The sequence below is a fragment of the Thalassophryne amazonica genome, chromosome 20 (genome assembly GCF_902500255.1).
Source record: "Thalassophryne amazonica chromosome 20, fThaAma1.1, whole genome shotgun sequence".
In the NCBI taxonomy this organism is placed as follows: Eukaryota; Metazoa; Chordata; class Actinopteri; order Batrachoidiformes; family Batrachoididae; genus Thalassophryne; species Thalassophryne amazonica.
Window position 1 is genome coordinate 21,417,124 of NC_047122.1, and position 24,806 is coordinate 21,441,929.

A 24,806-nucleotide genomic window follows, 5' to 3' on the forward strand; every position below is an offset into this window, starting at 1 on the left:
CTGGCCAGGAGTGTTCATGGCAGTATTAAACGTCTGGGTACATGGCTGCTCTCAAAGTGTTGGTATTGTCCATTGTCCAGGCGCTTTTTGTGTGCATATATGTTAACTTTGTATTCTAAAACTACGGTTAGAAGTAATTCCGACTCCTTATCGGTCCACACGAACGAGGTTGGCACCATGTTTTTAGTTTTTGTGGAAGTGACGACAAGAGAATAAGGCTCCTGATTGGATAGAATTTTAATCAGTACTGCCACCCAAAGGTTTGGCAGACTAATTACAACACATTTATACGGTTCGATGTGGATGGATTTTTTTTTAACGACGTAGTGTGTGTTATGTGTCGACGCGGGTTGAGGAGAGGACCTGCGTCTGACGGAACCCAGCGCTAAAATAACCAGAAAGCGGTTCCAATAACAAAACAATTTATTCTTTCCACCCTCCGGTGTATATCAAAGTGAATGAACTAAAGATGCGTCAGTCTGGTGGAGTGAAGGTTGGCACGCTCTCCAGCGCCTAAAAGGATCAAAGCCCGGCGCTTCTGGACTCACTTTTACCGCCAAACACCCCCCAGGTGGACACGACAAACCGACTCTCTGCGAAGGATAGAAGAGGTGAGGTAAGTCAGCAGTTACAAGCAATATCCTTCAAAAGGCATACACTATCAGCAACACATTCAGGTCTATATTTAAGCTTTATGTAAATGAGCAGCTTCTCACAACAGGTGGAGGATCAGTTGTCCGCACGCCACAGCAGTGAGAAGCGAGCTGCACAATTCTCATCAATCAATCAATCAATCAATCAACTTTTTTCTTGTATAGCGCCAAATCACAACAAACAGTTGCCCCAAGGCGCTCCAAATTCACATCACAATTCAAATATACTGCGTAACAAAATACCAAGTTACTATCAACAAGTAGTCAAACAATTAATCACCTCTGATGTGTGCTGACAGCATGTGTCCCTCACCCTTCCTGCTTCACAGGCACGATGTGTCAAACCCAGGCGCGGTCCTCAGCGTCTCACAAACGAACATCACAAGGTCGAGTTCCCGGCAATTCTGCTTGAATCACACATGGCTTAAATGCAGAACGCCATCTAATTATCTGCTTCAGCTGAAAGTCTTTAAGGTTGCATGTGAGCACCATCCACAGGTGCTGCACATAACGTTGATGAGGGTGAAGGACTCTTCTGCCAGCACCTTCTCCACAGACAAATCAGTTTTCATACCACCTGGAGAGCAAAGAAAAGAAAAGAACACCAAAATGTCCAGCCACACCCCCCCAACACACAACAGTACCCCCCCCTTTAACGGGAAGCCTCCCGGCGACTGAACAGACCAGGCCCGAGAACAGCACCTCCCTCCGGGGTCCTCATCAGGAAGCAGACAGCACAACGCTCCCAAGGTCCACCACAGACAGCAGGACAGGGCACCGCAGCTGGAAGGCCGGCTGGCATCAACAAAAACCCCAAAACAGTCCCCAGTACAATCCAACACACAAGAAAAAACATAAAACCCACCCAAAACCTCCCCAGGGAACCGTCCCATCCAACCCCAGGAAGAAAAGAAAAACTCCCAAACGCAAAAACCCAACACAGCCCCACAAACACAATACAAACATAAATGCATAAAAGAAAAATAACAAACAACCCCCCCCAGAACGACCTGCAGAGCCCAACCCCCCCCAGAAGGCCTTTACCGTTGGTTCCAGGAGGAATAGCCAGAACCGGAATCCCACAAAGGTCCCCAGGTACACATGGAGCAAACGGCGCCCCCCAGAGGACCGTACCATCAAACCCCAGGAGGCACCCTCCCCACAACCCCGGAACCCCAGACCCAGCCACACCTGGCTAGTCGGCCCCACAAGCCAATTCCCCCCCAGAGGACCGTCCCATCAACCCTGGAGGTGGAACCCGGAAGGAAACAAAACAAAATCAAAGTCCAACCCCCGGAGGACTACCGTAAACAACCCCGGGGGCAAATAAAACAACCGTTAAACCCTGTTACCTTCCCCGGCACCCCGAAAGACCCCAGGTCCCTCCCAGAGCCCCTCGGCGGCTCAATTTTGGCGAACGGCACAAAACATTAAGCCGGGGAAGGGAACAGGAAAAACTAAACCAGCCCCAACTTCAAGGCGCAGCGGAAAACCGGAAATACGTCCGGTGCCCCAACTCCACCATACCCCAGCCTCTCGGGAGGGGTGGAACTACCGAAATGGCGAACGGCAACAGATCGGCCCACCCCTCCGACTGAGGTATGTTCCCGCTGCACCACACCCCGGCAACACCAATGACGAACGGTACAAAGGCTCACCGAGGCTGGAGTGGAACCGGGCCCTAACCAAACCAAGAAAAACGCCCCTAACAACCCCCCCCTAGGTGCAGAGGTCTTCTGAGAACGCTCAGCGTGACCAACCTGCACCACCCCACAACCCACAAGACGAACGGTCTTGGGGCAAGTGAGGTTGGGGTTAGGGATGTAGGGAAATAAAAAACAACAAAACAAAACAACCCCAAAACCCAAACAGAAAATACCTAAATACACATAAAAAAATAACGATCAAGTGAGCCCAGACGGACTTCTAACCGCCTAACGTTCACTCCACCAGACACGCCTCTGACTCCCCAAACAAATTATAACCCCTATTCAAAGAAACAAAACATTAGCCCCTACAAGTTTTTTTTTTGTTGTTTTTTTTTTGTGTGTTATTTCGCCTGTCCCAGAACACCTGGAGATACGTCACCATTATTTTTCTTGACGCTTATATGTCGGGGCAATACAGTGGTCTCTGCTCGTCCGAGCTGCATGGGCTCGTCTGCAAGAGGAGCCAGAGGTCCCGTCGGAGGAGCCTCAGTGGGGCGAAGAAGAGGCGGCCCAGATCTGTGTCGGGGAAAGCCCCGAGACGAAAAAACCCGCTCTGATGGCCGCCCTCTCTCGCGTCCACGCTCCTTCATCCGATCATCTAGACGAATCACCAACGATATTAGCTCATCTAAATCGTTTGGCTCGTCACGGACTGCCAGCTCGTCTTTTAATGACTCATTTAACCCATCAACAAACACTCCTCGTAAAGCTGCGGCGTTCCAACCTGACTGAGCAGAAAAAATCCGGAAGTCCACGGAATACTCCGCCGCACTCCGCCTCCCCTGCCTGAGATTCAGCAACCGTTGGGCAACGGTATTCGTTTTCACCGGATGGTCAAAAACCAGTCGGAACTCCCGGGAGAAATCCTTAAAGGATCCTAACAATGGCGAGTTGTTACTCCACAACGCTGTGACCCAAGCTAAGGCGTCACCTCGGAGCAAATTTGTCACATATGAAACACGGCTCCCATCAGAAGAGAAGGAAGCCGGTCGCTGAGCAAAAATCAGAGAACATTGCATCAAAAACGAAGCACAAGCTTCAACGTCTCCCGCATAAGGCTCCGGATGACAAATAATCGGTTCGGACGCCGAATCTCTGGGTGACGGAGTTGTCTGCACCGGTATCGATGGTGCTGCAGCTGGAGCAGCAGGAAGCAGAACGGCTTGCGCTGCAAGCTCCGTAACACGGGCGTCTGTTTGTTTAATTTGGTTTGCGAGATGCTGTAATTGCTCCCATATTTTCTCCAAGTGTTCTTGAACTCTTTCGGCGAAAGGAACCGCCTCTGCCGCTGGGTCCATTTTGGAATGGCCGGGAACTACTGTTATGTGTCGACGCGGGTTGAGGAGTGGACCTGCGTCTGACGGAACCCAGCGCTAAAATAACCAGAAAGCGGTTCCAATAACAAAACAATTTATTCTTTTCACCCTCTGGTGCATAACAAAGTGAATGAACTAAAGATGCGTCAGTCTGGTGGAGTGAAGGCTGGCACGCTCTCCAGCACCTAAAAGGATCAAAGCCCGGCGCTTCTGGACTCACTTTTACCGCCAAACACCCCCCAGGTGGACACGACAAACCGACTCTCTGCGAAGGATAGAAGAGGTGAGGTAAGTCAGCAGTTACAAGCAATATCCTTCAAAAGGCACACACTATCAGCAACACATTCAGGTCTGTATTTAAGCTTTATGTAAATGAGCAGCTTCTCACAACAGGTGGAGGATCAGTTGTCCGCACGCCACAGCAGTGAGAAGCGAGCTGCACAATTCTCATCACAATTCAAATATACTGCGTAACAAAATACCAAGTTACTATCAACAAGTAGTCAAACAATTAATCACCTCTGATGTGTGCTGACAGCATGTGTCCCTCACCCTTCCTGCTTCACAGGCACGATGTGTCAAACCCAGGCGCGGTCCTCAGCGTCTCACAAACGAACATCACAAGGTCGAGTTCCCGGCAATTCTGCTTGAATCACACATGGCTTAAATGCAGAACGCCATCTAATTATCTGCTTCAGCTGAAAGTCTTTAAGGTTGCATGTGAGCACCATCCACTGGTGCTGCACATAACGTTGATGAGGGTGAAGGACTCTTCTGCCAGCACCTTCTCCACAGACAAATCAGTTTTCATACCACCTGGAGAGCAAAGAAAAGAAAAGAACACCAGAATGTCCAGCCACACACCCCCAACACACAACAGTGTGGATGAAGTTTTTTTCCCCAAACTGAAAGGGTAAGATATTCGGTTTTACAAATACCCGACAACGTGTGTACATGGCCTTATGTCTGTGAAAGGCACTATATAAATAAATTTACTTACTTACTTATTAATATTGAGTGCACGTTTTACAACATCATAAAAGTTTTAAAACATGCAATTGCGATGACACTTCCAGGGCTCCGTAAAAATGCCTGTTTTTACAAATAAAAATGGAATATTTTACAAAAGCACATTTATCTTTAAACCAACACACGACACATATGGGACATTATGTGTCCCATAATGTCCCGACACATTATGGGACAGTGTGTAAAACGAATATTTGGCGTGCCTATCATGTCCACATCATGAACTAAAATAAGTTGTAGCGACTGCATACAGATTGGCCACAAATAAAGTGTTTTCATTATTTCTGCTTTGCATCTGATTTGCGGCGGATGCAAATCAGATGTGCTGTGTTCACAACTGGACACGGTTCTTTGTTCTACCAGCTGCCACGCGCTCTGCGCTGGATGCTGCCTATATAAAATTATTATTTTGTGGCACATTATTCATTTTATTCTGCAAATTGGCTGTTGAAAACGGTTCTAATCTCCTCGTGAATCACAGAGGAAGCTGCAGCTGGGCCGTTCGCGTTCGTGTGCACGCGCACGTGAACTACTAACAAGCTGCAGAAAGCATTTTTAGCTGTCTGAAAAGGTAATTATTTGACTTGTTTACATTGTCAAGGCTTGATAAAACAGTTGCATGTTTTTTCCTTCTTGTCTGCAGCTGTTACACTATTTATTCCTGTGTTTATAACAGATTTAACTCCTTGTTATAATCGTTCAGATGAGCTGTGCTCTGATGCGATCCGCTGACGTCACCACTCGCCCTGTTTACTGCTTCTTTACTCCAATCAACTTGTCCAAGTCCAGCAAATGCTCCAGAGGCTGTATTGTTGGTGTGAATAGTGATGCCGATGGCCTGAGTGCGCTTCTTTTATGACCGCAATGCAGATGCCGTGCATGCGCAAACACGTGTGAGATGCATTCATAATACACTCATAATACTACCGTGATAATTGCAATGCGTCGGATCCGTTTCCTCACTACATGCGTTATACAACCGTGATTGCTCATCATATATTCGCTATACATTATTAATATATCCATAATTCATACTGGGACATTTGTCATTTTTAGCCATTTTTGTTGCAGACGACAACAAATGCCCATAATTTGTGTACTCAATTTCATTCACAATTAACCCTCTCCCCAGTGGGACAGGGCCCTTACCGAGCCATGACAGTGTAAACATGACAAATATTTACCCTTTTTCAGACAGCTCAAAATGCTTTCTACAGCTTGTTAGGCGCACGCGCAAACGGCTGAAGCTGGAGTGGTCCTCTGTGATTCAGGAAGTGATTACCACCTTTTTCAACGGGCAATTTGCAGAGAAAATGATTAATCTGACACGAAATAATTATATACACAGCCTCCAGCGCAAAGTGCATGGCAGATGGTAGAGCAAAGAAGCGCGTCCAGCTGTGAACACAGTGGGTGGTATCATCACGACAATGTACATGCTAGTGCATGAATCAAAAACATGCTCATGTCAAGGGGCCTTAAGGTGCACTGACACGAGCATGCCTGAGACTCACGCAATAGCACGAATGTAGTCGTGACAATCCCACCCGCTGCGTTCACAGCTGGATGCTGCACTTTGTTCTAGCAGCTGCCATGTGCTCTGCGATGGAAGCTGCATATATAAAATAATTATTTTGTGGTGGATTAATCTTTTTTTTTCTGCAAATTGACCATTGAAAACGGCTCTAATCACTTCCTGAATCACAGAGGAGGCTGCAGCTGGAGCCGTTTGCGTGGGTGTGCACTCACCTAACAAGCTGCAGAAAGAATTTTGAGCTGTCTAAAAAGGTAATTATTTGTCATGTTTACATTGTCATGACTTGATAAAACAGTTGTGTGTTCTTTCCTTTTTGTGTGCAGCTGTTAAAGTATGTTTATGAGAGATTTAACGTCTTGTTGTAATCGTTCAGATGAGCTGTGCTCTGATGTGTTCCGCTGATGTCACCACTCACTCTGTTCACTTCCTGTTTACTCCACTTGATGAGCTGCACGTAGTGTTGGAGATTAGATCGCACCACATAGCACAACATTTGTGCGTGAAACATTTTTTGAACATTTCAAAATTCTCTGTGCGCAATAGCACACACCAGCGCCCCTCTGGCATCCTGTCTGCACCAGTTAAAGACGAGATTACTCTCCAGCATGGCACATCACGACATAGGTCATGATGTGTCGTGAAGCAACGGCATGCTCGTGTCAGGGCACCTTTAAGGTGAGAGGTAGTGTTATTATAGAAAACACAGTGAGGATGACTGGTCAGGTATGACGTCAACTATGCAAGGGCACTTCCAGTCATCCTAAAATGATTCTCCAGCATATCGAGTCAAATATGATGATCCACGGTATCAAAAGCAGCACCAAAACCATAGTGGTGTCAGAGTCCATTGCTCACAGAAGGTCATTCACTACTTTTATGAGTGCTGTCTCTGTGGAGTGATATTTTCTAAAAGCAGACTGCAGTGGCTCAGAAAGATTATTCTCAGTAAGGTGGTTCACGAGCTGCAGTGAAACCACTTTTTTTTCAGAATTTTAGAAGAAATTCATGTAAGAATTCAGTGTATAGGCTGGGAGGCCTATTAACAGTGACAAAATAACACAACTGATTTCCATACTTCTGACCCTGACAATATGTAGCATCATGGGCAGAGCAGAGAATCAGCTGCTCAAACGAATTATATTTGTGACCCCCAACAGCTAGTAAGGTGAACCTAGAGTTATAAATAAAAGCAACACCCCGCCTTGCTTTGCACCGCGAGAAACATGACTAAATGTGTATGCCAGTGGGCAGGCCTCATTTAAGCCAGGTTTCACATAACACAATCATATCTAAGTGGTGATCCACAATTAGATCATTAATCAACAGAGACTTTGAGGACAGTGATCTGATGTTAATGAGACCCAAACTAAGGACCTCAGTAGAGTTAACAATTAGTTTGTTTGAGTTTAGGGGTTGTTCCAGAGTAACATTTATAAGGTGCCTGGAAGTAGGTTTAGGTTTGAGACATACCACGCAGATTGTAGGTAGCAGACACGAAATATTTAATATTGCTGGAACAGCCAGCAGGCCATCCTCAAATTCAGTGTCATCCAGTATCGTAATGGGTGGTAAGTTTGCAAAATATATCCCTCTATGATTTTTAAGGACACGTCTACGGAACCAGGCCACATTGTCAATCTGATCAATTTCCCTCCTTGAAAAACCACTATCACCACAATGGGTAGTCTGCACTAAATTTCCCTCTAAGCTAGTGGATTCCACATCACATTTGTCATAAGCCCTGCAGGGTCTCTAATCCATTTTTTTTTTCATGCTGGTATGTGGTACTCATGTATAATGAGGTAAAAGTGAACAGCAAGGTGCAATATCCAGTAATCAGGACCTACCAGGGAAAATGTAGAATTAGGTTTTTGCACCACTGCTTGCATTAAAATAATCACACAGTGGAAATTGTACTTACTTGGGTGTATTGGACAATAATCCCTTACTCTCAAATGTAGGTTTTTCTGTATGTGAAACTCACTTTTTAAAACTGTCTTTATCTGGAAGAAAATTTAAAAATGGAAAGGAACTCAGTAGCACATATGCACCCCACAGTATGTGCTGTTACCTAACATAACAGCTTTTAAATTCCAAAAATAAAGCAAGATTGACAAATAAAAGTCCAACAACATATTGGATGTTATGTGATGCAGTTTGGACAAAACCACTAGGCAGATGGACACCAGTGGAGAAGTGCACAGTCACTTTATACAGGAAGTTTACCAAAAGGACTGTTAAATTCCAAAAAAATACACAAGACGGACATATAAACATGTGATGGACAACATTTTGGATGTTATTTGATGCAGATTAACACAATTTCAGTCCCACAACATTGGAAACATTGCAATAAAAACATGAGTCCATTAGATTTTTTTTAAATCAGTTCCTATTTTTTATGCATTGCTATTTGTTGTTTTATTGTTGTATTTTATTTTGTATGATGTGTTGATTCCCAAAAAAGCATAATGTAAATAGTTGCAATAATAATTTGAATAATTATGAAAATGTGTTTTCCTAAAATTTTTTGTATATAAATCACACGGGATTATGAGTCGCAAGACCTCACAAATTAGTAAAGAGACCATGCGATTTATACTCCGGAAAATATGGTAAGTGGAAATAATAGCAGTTAATAGAAATTTTGCCTACTATTTTACAAAAACAGGCCGTTTTCCTCTATTTTGATATTGAGATGGAACTCTGACCTGGAAATGGATACTGAGAGAACATTCTTAGTTGTCCAGGTGATGATGTTGATGTAGACTTTGAGCCAAAAGAAAATCAAATACGTGTTTTGTCCTTCAACATGTTTCTTTCCTCTTCTGACTGGTTTCTCCCTCCGGACTGAGAGTTTGACAATCAATCAAATATGGTCATTCATTCAGCTGAACAACAGATGTTTTTGTTGTTGTTGTTGTCTTCATCATACATTTTGGAAGGGGCTGGCAGTCGTCATCTTTTCCTCGCTTACAGAAATGCTTCGCTTTTTTTTCTTCCCTCTGTAAAATCAAGACCACTTCAGATGTCTGCCAGGGGTTTCACATGGGGGAAAGGTTACCAGGGCAACAGTAACGCTGTCTTTTGTTGTTTTTCTCTTTGATTATCTGTCAAGACACTTCCAGTCTGGAGGGTAATAGTTTTGGTTCCAAACTTGACATATTTTAGACGGAATAAGAAATGTGGATAAGTGCACAAAAGTCCTGAAGACCAAAAATCTTTAATTCAGTATTTTTGTTTTTCAAACAAATATTAAGTTAATCCTTTTAACGCTTCACCTTTTCTCCTAGAAGACTCATTATTGTGCCCACAAGGTCATAAATTAGGAGGCATAAGTCAGTAACTATGACCTGAGCCCCTTCTGGTCCCTTGGATCCAGACGGTGTCAGCTGTGATTCTTAAAGGCGGCTGGAGCGGATGCAGAACGTGCTTTCTTCTTGCTCAATTGAGCGAAATATCAGGGTAAAAATAGAATGCAGCTAGAAACAAAGCTACTGAGTTACATGAGTGGCGTGTGTGGCTCTGAAACAAAACTCCTCACATCTTAAATCACGGTCGACAGCTCTTTGAAACTGAGACACAGCTGCTTTCACGCACTTTGCCTGCCAGAGCAGCTCAATGGAAAATAAGAGAAGATAAATCAAACCTAACCCCTCATGTTTGTAGTGCACCGCGCAATTATTTACATCTCCACCTGGCAAGGTGGTTTCTGATTGAACCGCATTAAGATGCAGTACGCACAGACCCATTAAACAATGTCAGAAAATATCAGCAAACTCCACATGTTGAGATTGTTTAATGCAGCTGACAAACATGCTTGTCAATCAGATTTCTAGTGATGAAGAGCAGAGATGTTGCCCTCAGCAATGCTGGACCCACATGGTGGATCACGTCCCACATGGTTGGAGGTTCATAGGTGATGTTTCATTGCGATGTGTGTAATCAACCTGATCTTTGGGTCATTTGACACAAAGTCATTCCAGGTGGATTCTCTTATGAAACGGTGCTAGATACATCCATTCATCATTGTTGAGACCTTTGAGACAAATGTCTGTTTTGTTGTTGTTGTATTCATGCTAATCTGATGCTAGTATGTGGTGCATGGTCTCTGCTCAGGTCTGAGAAACCAAGAGCCAAACCAGAAACGATGTCTGAGTTTAGTCTAGTTGGGTCCACGTAGAGTTCAGGTCATTGATGCACTGTGCTGTTCCATCCTTCCAACTGTCCATCTATTATCCAGCCTACCAGCCATCTCTTCATCCTGCCATCTAGTCAGCCATCTAATCTGTGCATTTATCCATCCATCCAGCCTACCTGCCATCTGTTAATCCTGCCAGCTAGCCATCCATCTAATCTATCCCTTCATCCATCCATTATTCCATCCATCCAGCCTACCAGCCATCTGTCCAGCCATCTAATCCATCCATCTGTTCATCCATACATCTGTCTGTATATCTAGCTGCCAAGCCAGATAGCCATTTAATCTGTCTCTCTTTCTGTTTGTCTGTCCATACAGCCATCTAATCTATCCATCCATCCACAAACTACCAGTCAGTGACTCCAAACATTTGACTGGTAGTGTACATGCATACATACATAAACCAATTTATCTATCCATCTGTTCATCCAGCTATAGCTGTCCATCATTTGTCCATCCATCCATGATGCACTGGTTGGAAAGGTAATCTGTATGAATAATGTCTCCTGTAATGGTAATTTAAGGTGATATTCTTATTGGACTGAGTGAAAAAAACAAACATTTTATTTACTTTGTCTGACAGTTTTTATTACGATGAAAGTGCACTTGTGAGCTAATGGCGTTTGAACCAGATGGTGTCTGTTGCTCTTTGGTTTGTCAGCTCTCAGTCAAGGTCAAGATGGAACACAGAGAAGGTGTTGATGAGTTGAGCTCAGCCCGTCGCCCCCGCGACGTTTGATTAACGTTTCGCGGCTGCTGCTGTTATTGTTGTTGGCAAAAAGTTCCTCACTAATTTGACAAATCTCACAATCTCCCTTCAGATGCCATTTCATAAGAAGCACCAAATGTATTATTTGTTATTGTTGTTGGTTGTAAAAGCTGTGAAACATGGTGCTGCTCGCGGCGGCGTGTCTGTGTGTGTCGTTGCAGAGCCGTACAGCCCGGCTGTGTGGGTGATGATGTTTGTTATGTGCCTGTCGGTGGTCGCCGTCACCGTCTTCATCTTCGAGTTCTTCAGCCCCGTGGGATACAACCGCAGCCTGCAGAGCGCCAAGAGTAAGAGACGCTGCCACTCTGGCATCGGTGCGCCAATCAACCCACCGCCACTGCTCATTTCACATCATTATGACAAACGAGCCACTTCATCGCCTGTACAAGCGAGAGGGGAGGGGCTTCTTGTCAGGAGGTCGATTGCTCAAATTATATCAAACTTATCACTTTTTCTTTTAACTGCTGATGAGTGAAACAATCACAGCCGTCTGCATCTTTATTTAAATAAAGAGCGAACGCTGATTGAGGCGTCTTTCCAGCACATGTCGCTCAAAGTGTTTTCTCACTGAAACTCAATGTCTGAGCTGATTTATTTAGAAATTATATTTACTGATGTTCCAGGTTCTAGTTTTGTCCTGAAGCTAATAACCTCATCACCTCCTGTTTGACTCCATGTTCTGTTTGAAATCTTTTTTTAAGAGTCGGGCGGCTCTAAGTTCACCATTGGGAAGTCGGTGTGGCTGCTGTGGGCATTAGTCTTCAACAACTCTGTCCCTGTGGAGAATCCCAGAGGAACCACCAGCAAGATCATGGTAACCAACCCACAGACCTGCTACTGTTTCATTAACTGACTCACTGGGGGGTTTGTAATCAAAACATTCATTTTGATCTTGATATTAAATTGTGTGATGGTTTGTAGCTCTGTCCCAGAAATACGTACATATTTTACTTCAGGCCTCAACATCCAGAAATATGTTTATTTGAATGTTTAGGGAGTCACATTTTTTTAGGGGTGGGGGGGGGGTGTCTGAGGTTCGGGTGAAATATGAGAAGTCCAGAAAACACAGCTTAAGACATTTTAAATATAATAATAATAATAATAATAATAATAATAATAATACTATCAGTTATCAAGTTGTTCACCAATGAATATGGCTTTGTACACCCTGAACGGTGTAAAAACCCATATTCATTGGTAAAACAACTTGATAACGATTTTATCATATACCTATAAATGATAAATGTTGTACGGTTTTCTGAACGGTGTAAAAAGCCATATTCATTGGTAAAACAACTTGATAACGATTTCATCATATACCTATAAATGATAAATGTATGGTTTTCTGAAGGGTGTAAAAAGCCATATTCATTGGTAAAACAACTTGATAATGATTTTATCATATATCTATAAATGATAAATGTTGTATGGTTTTCTGAATGGTGTAAAAAGCCATATTCATTGGTAAAACAACTTGATAACGATTTTATCATATACCTATAAATGATAAATGTACGGTTTTCTGAACGGTGTAAAAAGCCATATTCATTGGTAAAACAACTTGATAACGATTTCATCATATACCTATAAATGATAAATGTATGGTTTTCTGAAGGGTGTAAAAAGCCATATTCATTGGTAAAACAACTTGATAATGATTTTATCATATATCTATAAATGATAAATGTATGGTTTTCTGAATGGTGTAAAAAGCCATATTCATTGGTAAAACAACTTGATAACGATTTTATCATATACCTATAAATGATAAATGTTGTACGGTTTTCTGAAGGGTGTAAAAAGTCATATTCATTGGTGAACAACTTGATAACGATTTTATCATATACCTATAAATGATAAATGTTGTATGGTTTTCTGAATGGTGTAAAAAGCCGTATTCATTGGTAAAACAACTTGATAACGATTTTATCATATACCTATAAATGATAAATGTTGTACGGTTTTCTGAATGGTGTAAAAAGCCATATTCATTGGTGAACAACTTGATAACGATTTTATCATATACCTATAAATGATAAATGTTGTATGGTTTTCTGAAGGGTGTAAAAAGCCATATTCATTGGTGAAAAACCTGATAACGATTTTATTATATACCTATAAATGATAAATGTTGTATGGTTTTCTGAAGGGTGTAAAAAGCCATATTCATTGGTGGACAACTTGATAACAATTTTATCATATACAGTGGTCCCTCGTTTATCGCAGGAGGTACGTTCTAAAAATAACTCGCGATAGGCAAAATCCTCGAAGTAGTCAGCGTTATTTTTTTTACAATTATTATAGATGTTTTAAGGCTGTAAACCCCCTCACTACACACTTTATACACTTTTCTCAAACAGGCATTAACATTTTCTCACTTTTCTCTCCTGTGTAAACACTCAAAGTTCAAACCTTAGTAGAAAAAAAATAGAATGTTTTCCTATAAATAATTATGATGACTTTTAGAACTAACAAATTTAATTTTAACGATCAACCTACAAGGTTGGACATGTAAGAAATTATTAATAGTGACTCACCAGTATTTCACAGTTCCTCTGACTGTGCCTCTTTGTCGTGGTGCTGGCTGATTACTCGGGTGGTATGAAAAATATTACCCGTCCGCGAAAAGGGTGTATTGCTATTTATTCTTTAGTGTTTTATCCAATCATATTGGCATATCATTTAAGGTATATGATAAATTATGAGATCAAATGTATATGCAATAACTAATAAACATCCACCAGTCACTGATTCATGTCATGTTCAGTGTTATTTTCACTGCCGTGTGTGTGTGTGTGTGTGGTGGAGGGGGCAAGGCTGTTCAATTCATAAACATCTGGCTGGATTTCCAGACTTGGTGGGAATATTACTTGTATAGATATCGAGAGGTGAATAAATATTGGAGTAATTTGGTCAAAGGTCAAGAAAAACATCACACAAAAAATAACTTTTTGTAATATATTTCACCAACCAGAAGCCAAGATGGTCGATCGAAAGCACAGGTGTCAAACTGATTCCATTAAGGGCCAAGAGGGTGCAAGTATTCTTTTTAACCACCAACTCCACCAGGTGATTTCATTGATGAACTCTTGCCGTCTGCTCAAAGTGACGTTAATCTGTGAAATTACATGAAGGAGTAGGAGGAGTAGTTGGTAGTTACAAAAAAAATCTGCACTTTTTTGGCCCTTTCTGGAATCATTCTGACACCATTGATCAAACATTTTACTTTCCATTCATTGAAATTAAATCTGAAGCTCTGAGTATCTGCAAATGGCAAACTTCTGGGAGTTATTATTGAAATAGAATTCTAAGGAGCACATCATCATCAAAGTCTTTTACATCCTGTTGGATGATCTGTTCAACGCCAACGGGCATGACCGTGGGCAACTGGACCAGGTTGCAGAGCTTGCTGCAGGTTTCACAGATGAATTTTGTTGTTTGGCATGGTTCATATCTCAGCAACATGGGGTGTGCAGCCAGTACATTCTGAGTGCTGGTCCCAAGCCCGGATAAATGAGGAGGGTTGTGTCAGGAAGGGCATCCGGCATAAAACAAGCCAACCCAACTATGCAGACTCAGAATCGAATTCCCATACTGGATCGGTCGCGGCCCGGGTTAACAACGTCCGCCACCGGTGCTATTGCCCAACAGGGTGCTGGTGGAAATTGGGCTACTGCTGGGCGAAGATGACGAAGAAGAGGAGGAAAATGTTGCCACGAACAGCGGGAGAAGAAGAAAACTAGAAGGGTGGAAATGAGAGTGGGGACTTTGAATGTTGGTAGTATGACTGGTAAAGGGAGAGAGCTGGCTGATATGATGGAGAGGAGAAAGGTAGACATATTGTGTGTGCAAGAGACCAAGTGGAAGGGAAGTAAGAGCAGGAGCATCGGCGGTGGGTACAAGTTGTTGTACCATGGTGAGGACAGGAAGAGAAATGGTGTTGGGGTTATTTTGAAGGAAGAGTATGTTAAAAGTGTGTTGGAGGTTAAGCGAGTGTCTGACAGGGTGATGAGTGTGAAGTTGGAAATTGAAGGGGTGATGATGAATATCATCAGTGCATATGCCCCACAGGTAGGTTGTGAGATGAAGGAGAAAGAAGATTTCTGGAGTGTGTTAGATGAGGTGGTGGAGAGTGTGCCCAAGCATGAAAGAGTGGTGATAAGAGCAGACTTCAATGGGCATGTTGGTGAAGGGAACAGAGGTGATGAGGAAGTAATGGGTAGATATGGTATCAAGGATAGAAATGGGGAAGGACAGATGGTAGTTGATTTTGCAAAAAGGATGGAAATGGCTGTGGTGAATACCTACTTTAAGAAAAGGGAGGAGCACAGGGTAACATATAAGAGTGGAGGAAGGTGCACACAGGTGGACTACATTCTTTATAGGAGATGCAAGCTAAAAGAAATCACAGACTGTAAGGTGGTAGCAGGAGAGAGTGTCACTAGACAGCATAGGATGGTTGTTTGTAGGATGACTTTAGAGGTAAAGAAGAAGAAGAGAGTGAGAGCTCAACAAAGGATCAGATGGTGGAAGCTGAAGGAGGAAGACTGTTGTGTGAAATTTAGCGAGCAGGTGAGAGAAGCACTAGTTGGAGGGGAAGCAATTTTGGACAACTAGGAAAGTACTGCAGATGTGGTGAGGGAGACAGCTAGGGCAGTACTGGGTATGACATCTGGACAGTGGAAGGAAGACAAGGAGACTTGGTGTGGAATGAAGAGGTCCAGGAAAGCATAAGGAGAAAGAGGTTGGTGAAAAAGTTTTGGGATAGTCGGAGAGATGAAGAAAGTAGACAGGAGTACAAGGAGATGTGGCGTAAGGCGAGAAGAGAAGTGGCAAAAGCAAAGGAAAAGGCACATTGCGAGCTGTACAAGAAGTTGAATAGTAAGGAAGGAGAAAAGGACTTGTACCGATTGGCCAGACAAAGGGACAGAGCTGGAAAGGATGTGCAGCAGGTTAGGGTGGTAAAAGATGCACATGGCAATGTGCTGACAAGTGAGGAGTGTGTGCTGAGAAGGTGGAGGGAATATTTTGAAGAGTTGATGAATAAAGAAAATGAGTGAGAGAAAAGGCTGGATGATGTGGTGAGAGTAAATCAGGAAGTAAAAGAGATTAACAAGGAAGAAGTGAGAGCTGCTATGAAGAGGATGAAGAGTGGAAAGGCAGTTGGTCCAGATGACATTCCAGTGGAGGCATGGAAATGTCTAGGAGAGATGACAGTAGAGTTTCTAACCAGATTGTTTAATAAAATCTTGGAAAGTGAGAGGATGCCTGAGGAGTGGAGACAAAGTGTGCTGGTTCCTATTTTCAAGAACAAGGGTGATGTGCAGAGCTGCAGTAACTACAGAGGCATAAAGCTGATCAGCCACAGCATGAAGTTATAGGAAAACGTAGTAGAAGCTAGGCTTAGAAAACAGGTGAAGATCTGTGAGCAGCAATATGGTTTCATGCCGAGAAAGAGCACTACAGATGCAGTGTTTGCTCTGAGAATACTGTTGGAAAAGTACAGAGAAGGACAGAAAGAGTTACACTGTGTGTTTGTGGACTTAGAAAAAGCTTATGATAGGGTGCCAAGAGAAGAGTTGTGGCATTGTATGAGGACGTCTGGAGTGGCAGAGACGTATGTTAGGGTAGTGCAGGACATGTACAAGAATAGTGTGACAGCGGTGAGATGCGCAGTTGGAATGACAGACTCATTCAAGGTGGAGGTGGGATTACACCAAGGATCAGCTCTGAGTCCTTTCTTGTTTGCAGTGGTGATGGACAGGTTGACAGATGAGATCAGACAGGAGTCTCCATGGACTATGATGTTTGCAGATGACATTGTGATCTGTAGTGAGAGTAGAGAACAAGTTGAGTCTAGTCTGGAGAAGTGGAGATATGCTTTGGAGAGAAGGGGAATGAAAGTCCGTAGAAGCAAGACTGAGTACATGTGTGTGAATGAGAGGGAGCCCAGTGGAATAGTGCAGTTACAAGGAGTAGAAGTGGTGAAAGTAGATGAGTTTAAATATTTGGGGTCAACTGTTCAAAGTAATGGAGAGTGTAGTAGAGAGGTGAAGAAGAGAGTGCAGGCATGGTGGAGTGGGTCGAGAAAGGTGGCAGGAGTGATTTGTGACCGAAGAATATCAGCAAGAGTGAAGGAGAAAGTTTACAACACAGTAGTGAGACCAGCTATGTTGTATGGTTTAGAGACAGTGGCACTAACAAAAAGACAGGAGGCAGAGCTGGAGGTGGCAGAGCTGAAGATGTTGAGATTCTCTTTGGGAGTGACAAGAATGGACAAGATTAGGAATGAACATATCAGAGGGACAGCTCAGGTGGGACGGTTTGGAGACAAAGTCAGAGAGGCGAGATTGAGATGGTTTGGACATGTGCAGAGGAGGGACCCAGGGTATATAGGGAGAAGGATGCTGAGTTTGGAGCCACCAGGCAGGAGGAGAAGGAGACCAAAGAGGAGGTTCATGGATGTGCTGAGAGAGGACATGCAGGTGGTTGGTATGACAGAGGAAGATACAGAGGACAGGGTGAGATGGAAATGATTGATCTGCTGTGGCGACCCCTAACGGGAACAGCCGAAAGACAAAGAAGAAGAAGAAGAAGGCATGGTTCATATCTCTTACTTCAGACTCCTCTGTCACCAGGTCATTTTGAAATTTTTTGGTGCCTTGGTGGAGCTTGTACTGCCAAGAAGTACAGTAGTGTTCAGAATAATAGTAGTGCTATGTGACTAAAAAGATTAATCCAGGTTTTGAGTATATTTCTTATTGTTACATGGGAAACAAGGTAGCAGTAGATTCAGTAGATTCTCACAAATCCAACAAGACCAAGCATTCATGATATGCACACTCTTAAGGCTATGAAATTGGGCTATGAATAAAAAAAAAGTAGAAAAAGGGGGTGTTCACAATAAAAGTAGCATCTGCTGTTGACGCTACAAACTCAAAACTATTATGTTCAAACTGCTTTTTTAGCAATCCTGTGAATCACTAAACTAGTATTTAGTTGTATAACCACATTTTTTTATGATTTCTTCACATCTGCAAAGCATTAATTTTGTTGGTTTGGAACCAAGAATTTGCTTGTTTACTAGTGTGATTGGGGTCATTGTCTTGTTGAAACATCCATGTCAAGGGCATGTCATCTTCAGCATAAGGCAACATGACCTTTTCAAGTATTTTGACATATCCAAACTGATTCATGATACATGGTATGCGATATATAGGCCCAACACCATAGTAGGAGAAACATGCCCATATCATGATGCTTGCACCACCATGCTTCACTGTCTTCACTGTTAACTGTGGCTTGAATTCAGAGTTTGGGGGTTGTCTCACAAACTGTCTGCGGCCCTTGGACCCAAAAAGAACAATTTTACTCTCATCAGTCCACAAAATATTCCTCCATTTCTCTTTAGGCCAGTTGATATGTTCTTTGGCAAATTGTAACCTCTTCTGCACGTCTTTTATTTAACAGAGGGACTTTGCGGGAGATTCTTGCAAATAAATTTGCTTCACACAGGCGTCTTCTATTTGTCACAGCACTTACAGGTAACTCCAGACTGTCTTTGATCATCCTGGAGTTGATCAATGGGTGAGCCTTTGCCATTCTGATTATTCTTCTATCCATTTTGATGGTTGTGTTCCATTTTCTCTTTTTTTTTTTTTTTGTCCATTTTAAAGCATTGGAGATCATTGTAGATGAACAGCCCATAATTTTTTGCACCTGCGTATAGGTTTTCCCCTCTCCAATCAACTTTTTAATCAAACTACGCTGTTCTTCTGAACAATGTCTTGAACGTCCTATTTTCCTCAGGCTTTCAAAGAGACAAGCATGTTCAACAGGTGCTGGCTTCATCCTTAGATAGGGGACACCTGATTCACACCTCTTTGTTCCACAAAATTGACGAACTCACTGACTGAATGCCACACTACTATTATTGTGAACACCCTCTTTTCTACTTTTTTTTTGCTAATAGCCCGATTTCATAACCTTAAGAGTGTGCATATCATGAATGCTTGGTCTTGTTGGATTTGTGAGAATCTACTGAATCTACTGGTACCTTGTTTCCCATGTAACAATAAGAAATATACTCAAAACCTGGATTAATCTTTTTAGTCACATAGCACTACTATTATTCTGAACACTACTGTATGATCTTGGGTGTGGTACTCCCGTTTAACTCTGATGTTGAATAGTTTCAGGTCACACTTGAAAACATCAATGAATCAAAGCTTTGGATGCCCCCTGTCGCGTTTTCCATCTGCAAGCTGATTGTACAAAGTTTGGTGGGGAAGTTGAGAGTGGACAATAAGGGACACATGTCCCAACCAGCGCAGCCTATGGTGTTTCAGGATTGGGTACAGGCTTCTCCAGGTTTAGAACTTTGTCCATCCAAGTAACCCCACAGATCTTTCTGGGGCATCTTAGGTGGAAACTGTTGAGTTTCCTTTCAGTGTGGGCATGACGAGCCCAGATATCACTGCCATAGAGCACAGCTGACAGCACGCAAGTTCGGTGTATGCATTGGCAGCCTGGCCAATGCGTGAGTCAATGTCACGGTTTAGATTTTCAGAAAACAAGACTGTGGAACCCAGGTAACAGAAGACTTCGACCATGTTGAGCAGGCTGTCATTGACAGTAATGCGAGAAGGAGGTGCATTGGTTGAGAAGTCAACCATCTTCTTCATACTAATCATTTGGCCAAATTTGTCAAAGGTATTACTGAATGCATCACACGTGCCTTGTAGCTCAGCTTCATTATGAGAGCAAGCGAACAATAGTTTGAGTATCAAGACTGTGCTGGTTTTCGACTTTGCCCTGAGGCGAGCAAGATTGAAGAGTTTGACGTTGCTCCTGGTTTTGAGAGCAATGCCTTCGGGGTTTGAAAAATTGATCTGTAAAAGGGTGGATATGAAGATGCCGACCAAGGTTGGCACCATCATGTATCCCTGTTTAACTCTGCAATTCACTGTGGAGGCTTCTGATAGGTTACCATCAAAATCCACACGAGCAGACATTTTGTCGTGAAATGCCTTGATGATATAAGAGTTTCGGTGGACAGCCTAACTTGTGCAGCACCAAGTACAGGCCTTCTAGTGCAGCAGATAACAGAATATTTGCAGAGGAATCCTTCAGATCCGCTTTACAAGCACCAAAGTTATACTGTGTATACCTTTTGGTAAATATTTTAGAAAAATAACGTTAGCCATTTGAATTTTCAGTAGGGGCCACGTAGGGGTCAATTGAAGAACAGCATATGGGTCAAAAAAATGTTGCTCCAATTGTGGTAAAACATGATGCAAATTATTGGTTGAGTTAGTAGGATTTTAAAAAGGAATAGTTTGCACCATGTATCATGCTTAGTTATCATGTTACGAGGTAACATATGTCACATGTCATAAAATCCAATGGACGTCAACATTGTTTGAGTTTTATTTTGGAGACCAAACATTCAGCACAGTCAGAACTATTCCATTTGTTAATCCTATTACTTCAACCAATAATTTGCACCATGTTTTACCAAAACTGGAGCAACTTTAACTTTTGACCCCTGTACAAACTGAAACTGACCTTTGTCACCATTCTTGGTGTTTTTACCCCATAACTCCGGAACATTCAGTTATAGTCCAAACTATACCTTTTTGGAATCATTGTGATTAGACACATAATGTGGTATAGCTATAAATATGATTGGAACATTTTTTTTTGACCCCTATGCACTTTTTCAATTGACCCCTACTGACGTTATTTTTCTACAATATGTACCAAAAGGTATACACAGTCAAATTTTGGTGCTTGTAACCAGATTTGAATGATTCTTAGTTATCTGCTGTATTATTCACAGCTGACCGAGTCAAAGGCTTTGGTTAGGGTCAATGAAAACAACCAAGAATGGATTCTTTTGCTCGATGCATTTCTCCTGAAGCAGGTGAAGACCATGTTGATGGTACATCGATGCCTTCGAACGCCGGTCTGGGATTCAGGATAAATTCTGTCTGCATGAAGCAATCTTTAGGATTACATGAGCAAAAAGTTTGGCAATCAGCCTATGAGCCTGTATAAAACTTACTTCAACTTCTGTGGCTGAAGTACGTATATTTGAATTTGACAGGTTTTGTTAATATGCTTCTGCCTCTAACTGTCTTACTTTGGCTCCAAAATCATCCCGGAATGCTGCTAATGAGTTGGTGGGTTTTGGACACTTTGGATTAACTGTGGTAGTAATTTTTTGACTGAATCAGATATTGAGATCATCATACAAGTATACTGAATACCAGATTCATCCTCACTTATCAGAACCTATTTTTCTGATGTCTTTTTGTTAAATCAGAAACCACATGACAGCATCACTAATTGACACACTAAAGGAAAAAACAAAGTCTTTATGAGCTGGTGCAATCAGTTAGAGAGCGATTGCTGACTTCACTGTGGTGGACTTTTTAATACCCGCTGTTTCTTTCTGCCCAAACAACATGAAACAAAAACTCCTACAAGTTGTACATTAAAGAGCCGCAGCAGGTGAAATGCTCAGTGACTTCATTTTCTTCTGTTTGACTTCCCAAGTGCTTTGCGGAACAACTCCAATTATCTCAATCGCTCATTAGCTGCTCAATGCGCTCTACAGAAGCAGGTCAGAGAGAAGAGCACAAGCCGAGTATTTATAGTTTCTTTGCAAATGTCGGAGCTTTAAGTTGATTGTTGGAGCACATTGCTACTCATCAGGCAGAACCTTCAAAACTCTAAAAAGACTAAAGGAGTAGTCATTAAAGTGCATACCACTGGGGTGGAGTCATGCTATGTTTTCCTGACTTGTGGATGGACTGGATGTTAGGTTGAGCTGTGAAAATCGGTCACTGGCTGGTCTCTCTGGTGCTACCAAACTGCTTTGTTTCTGGGTAACTATAACGTGTTTCTCATATATTATGTAAAGGTTAGCAAGAATTAAACACTTCTAAAACTGAAAATGCTGTTTTGTAACCTGATAACACATCTGGAGTGATTTACAAGACATCTCGTGGACATTAGTGTGGTGATGTCACTGGCTGGTCTTGCTAGCTACTAACTTTGCTGCGTTTCTGGATAAATCTAACATCGTTCTCATGTATTATGTAAAAGCAAGTGACAAAAAACACTTCTAAAACTTAAAGTGCTGTTTTGGTAACCTGATAACACCTCTGGAGTGATTTACAAGACATCTCGTGGACATTAGTGTGGTGACGTCACCGGCCGGTCTTGCTAGCTGCTAACTTTGCTGCGTTTCTGGATAAATCTGACATTTTTCTCATATATTATGTAAAAGATAGTGACAAATAAACACTTCTAAAACTGACAAAGCTGTTTTTGTAAGCTGATAACACCTCTGGAGTGATTTACAAGACATCTCGTGGATATTAGTGTGGTGACGTCACTGGCTTGTCTTGCTAGTTGCTAACTTCACTACATTTCTCGATAAATCTAACATCGTTGTCATGTATTATGTAAGAGCAAGTGACAAAAAACACTTCTAAAACTAAAAATGCTGTTTTTGTAACCTAATAACGCCTCTGGAGTGATTTACAAGACATCTCGTGGACATTAGTGTGGTGATGTCACCGGCCGGTCCTGCTACCTGCTAACTTCGCTGCATTTCTGGATAAATCTAACATTTTTCTCACATATTATGAAAAAGCTAGTGACAAGTAAACACTTCTAAAACTGACAAAGCTGTTTTTATAACCTGATAACACCTCTGGAGTGCTTTACAAGACATCTTGCGGACATCAACATGCACGCACAACATACACAGTCAAAGCTAACCCACACTTTTCAAAAGCTCATGTATGCACACAAGCACATTGCAGACGCCATTAAAATGTAAACAAGATATTGTTTATACTGGATTGATTGAGTTTATTCTACAACATCAATATAAACATACAGAGGACATACACGGACAACACAATAAACATTTATTTCCATTGTGGTCCTTGTAAAAAATGACATATTTACAAATACAGATTTATTTGTAAAACCCACCAGATGTTTCAGTAACTGTGTTATACCGATCAGCCAACCACTGACGTCAGGAAACTAATGTACCCATAATGCAATGTGGCATGTGTGTCTAAACGCTAAACCCTTCAAAATTAGTGCATTACTTTAAAACACAAACCTATAGCTGATATTTTCACTTTGTAAAACAACAAACTTGATGTTAATTGCAATAACGTCTGGAATTAGTTTGTTTAACATTATAACCATACGTCAAAACTGTCTACCTATGCAAGACTCCAGTGAAATGACCGGCAGGTCTGTAGAAGTGTGAAGAGAAATTGTCTTTTTTCTCTCTCTCTCTCTCTCTCTCTCTCTCTCTCTCTCTCTCTCTCTCTGATCACCAGGTCTCTTTTGCTGAGAGAAGGCCGATCTGAGACAGAAGCGCTGACTCGTTGTCAGTAGATGCCATGTACTGAAGTCAATACTGAGTTATCGGTTTAGCTTTTATCTGTAACATCTGCTAAACTTTTTAGAGATTTATTGGTTTAGCTTAATAAAAGTTAACTTTTCAGTTAGCGGATCAACGGTTATCGAAGCTAATTTTTTGATTAGCTGTGCCCACCACTCTGTGTGTGTGTGTGTATATATATATATATATATATATATATATATATATATATATATATATATAAAATCAGATTTTTTTCAATCTTTTATAAAGATTTCTTATTTAAAAACAGCATCAACCTGAACTGGCTCAGTTTTTAAACCTTAAAGTGTAAAACGAACAAAGAACCTGATAAACATGAGCATTATTGAAGTCTTTTTCTCCATACTATTCCACATGATGATTCATTTTTCAGTGCAGCTTAAGCCTTTTCAGGGTCGTCAGCGTGTATCCCAGCATGCACCGTGTGGGTAACTGACAACAATGTGGTGTTGGTGTTAAACACGAGGTATTGAGGAGGCTTTACACTGGCCCAGGGATTCAGCCTGAATCCTCATTGACTCAGATTAGCACTTTTTTTAATCCTGCCTCTGTTGCTTGAGCTAAGTATGTATGTTTTTCATCTTATTCATTAAGAAAATGATGCAAATTAATTTTTGGCAGAAACACAGTGTACATCATGGAAGCAAATAGCTCTGTTCATCACTGCCTGTAAATGCAAATGTAGTACTAATGACTAATCCTCATCCTTTAGTTGCTTCCTGGCCTGCTATCAACAATCTCACGGCAGTAAAGAGAAGCGCTTCTCAATGACACAATGCCCATGTGCCAAATCATGAAAATTCCTGTAAATCATATTTTGTACGCTGCCCTGACTGAGGCTGGCTTTGGTTAAAGGTAAAATGTGTTAAATTACCAATAGTATTATGTGAAATTTGAATCAGTGCTACAAATACAAAAGTGTGCACACTTTGTGCACATCTCTACTGGTATTCATTCTCCTGACAAGTATTCATGAATCCTGATATTACCATTGGAAATGACATACACATGAAACAACTCAATTTTCCTGCAAACTTGGATAAAAAAATATTTTAGAATTGTTTCATTGTAAGTATCTTTAGTTCTGAAAGTTTTCTCTCGCGTTGGTTCCCAACCTGGGGTTCAAGCAGTG

At 41.9% G+C, this 24,806-nt stretch overlaps 1 protein-coding gene across 1 annotated transcript in view; it reads left to right on the plus strand.

Moving 5' to 3' along the window:
• The window catches only part of grin2da (glutamate receptor, ionotropic, N-methyl D-aspartate 2D, a), a 568,510-nt gene that overhangs the window by 438,386 nt on the left and 105,318 nt on the right, over positions 1 to 24,806 (plus strand). The window contains exons 11-12 of the mRNA XM_034160100.1: positions 11,376 to 11,501; positions 11,916 to 12,028. Coding sequence (XP_034015991.1) covers positions 11,376 to 11,501; positions 11,916 to 12,028 — 239 coding nt within the window. The remainder of the gene's footprint in view (positions 1 to 11,375; positions 11,502 to 11,915; positions 12,029 to 24,806) is intronic.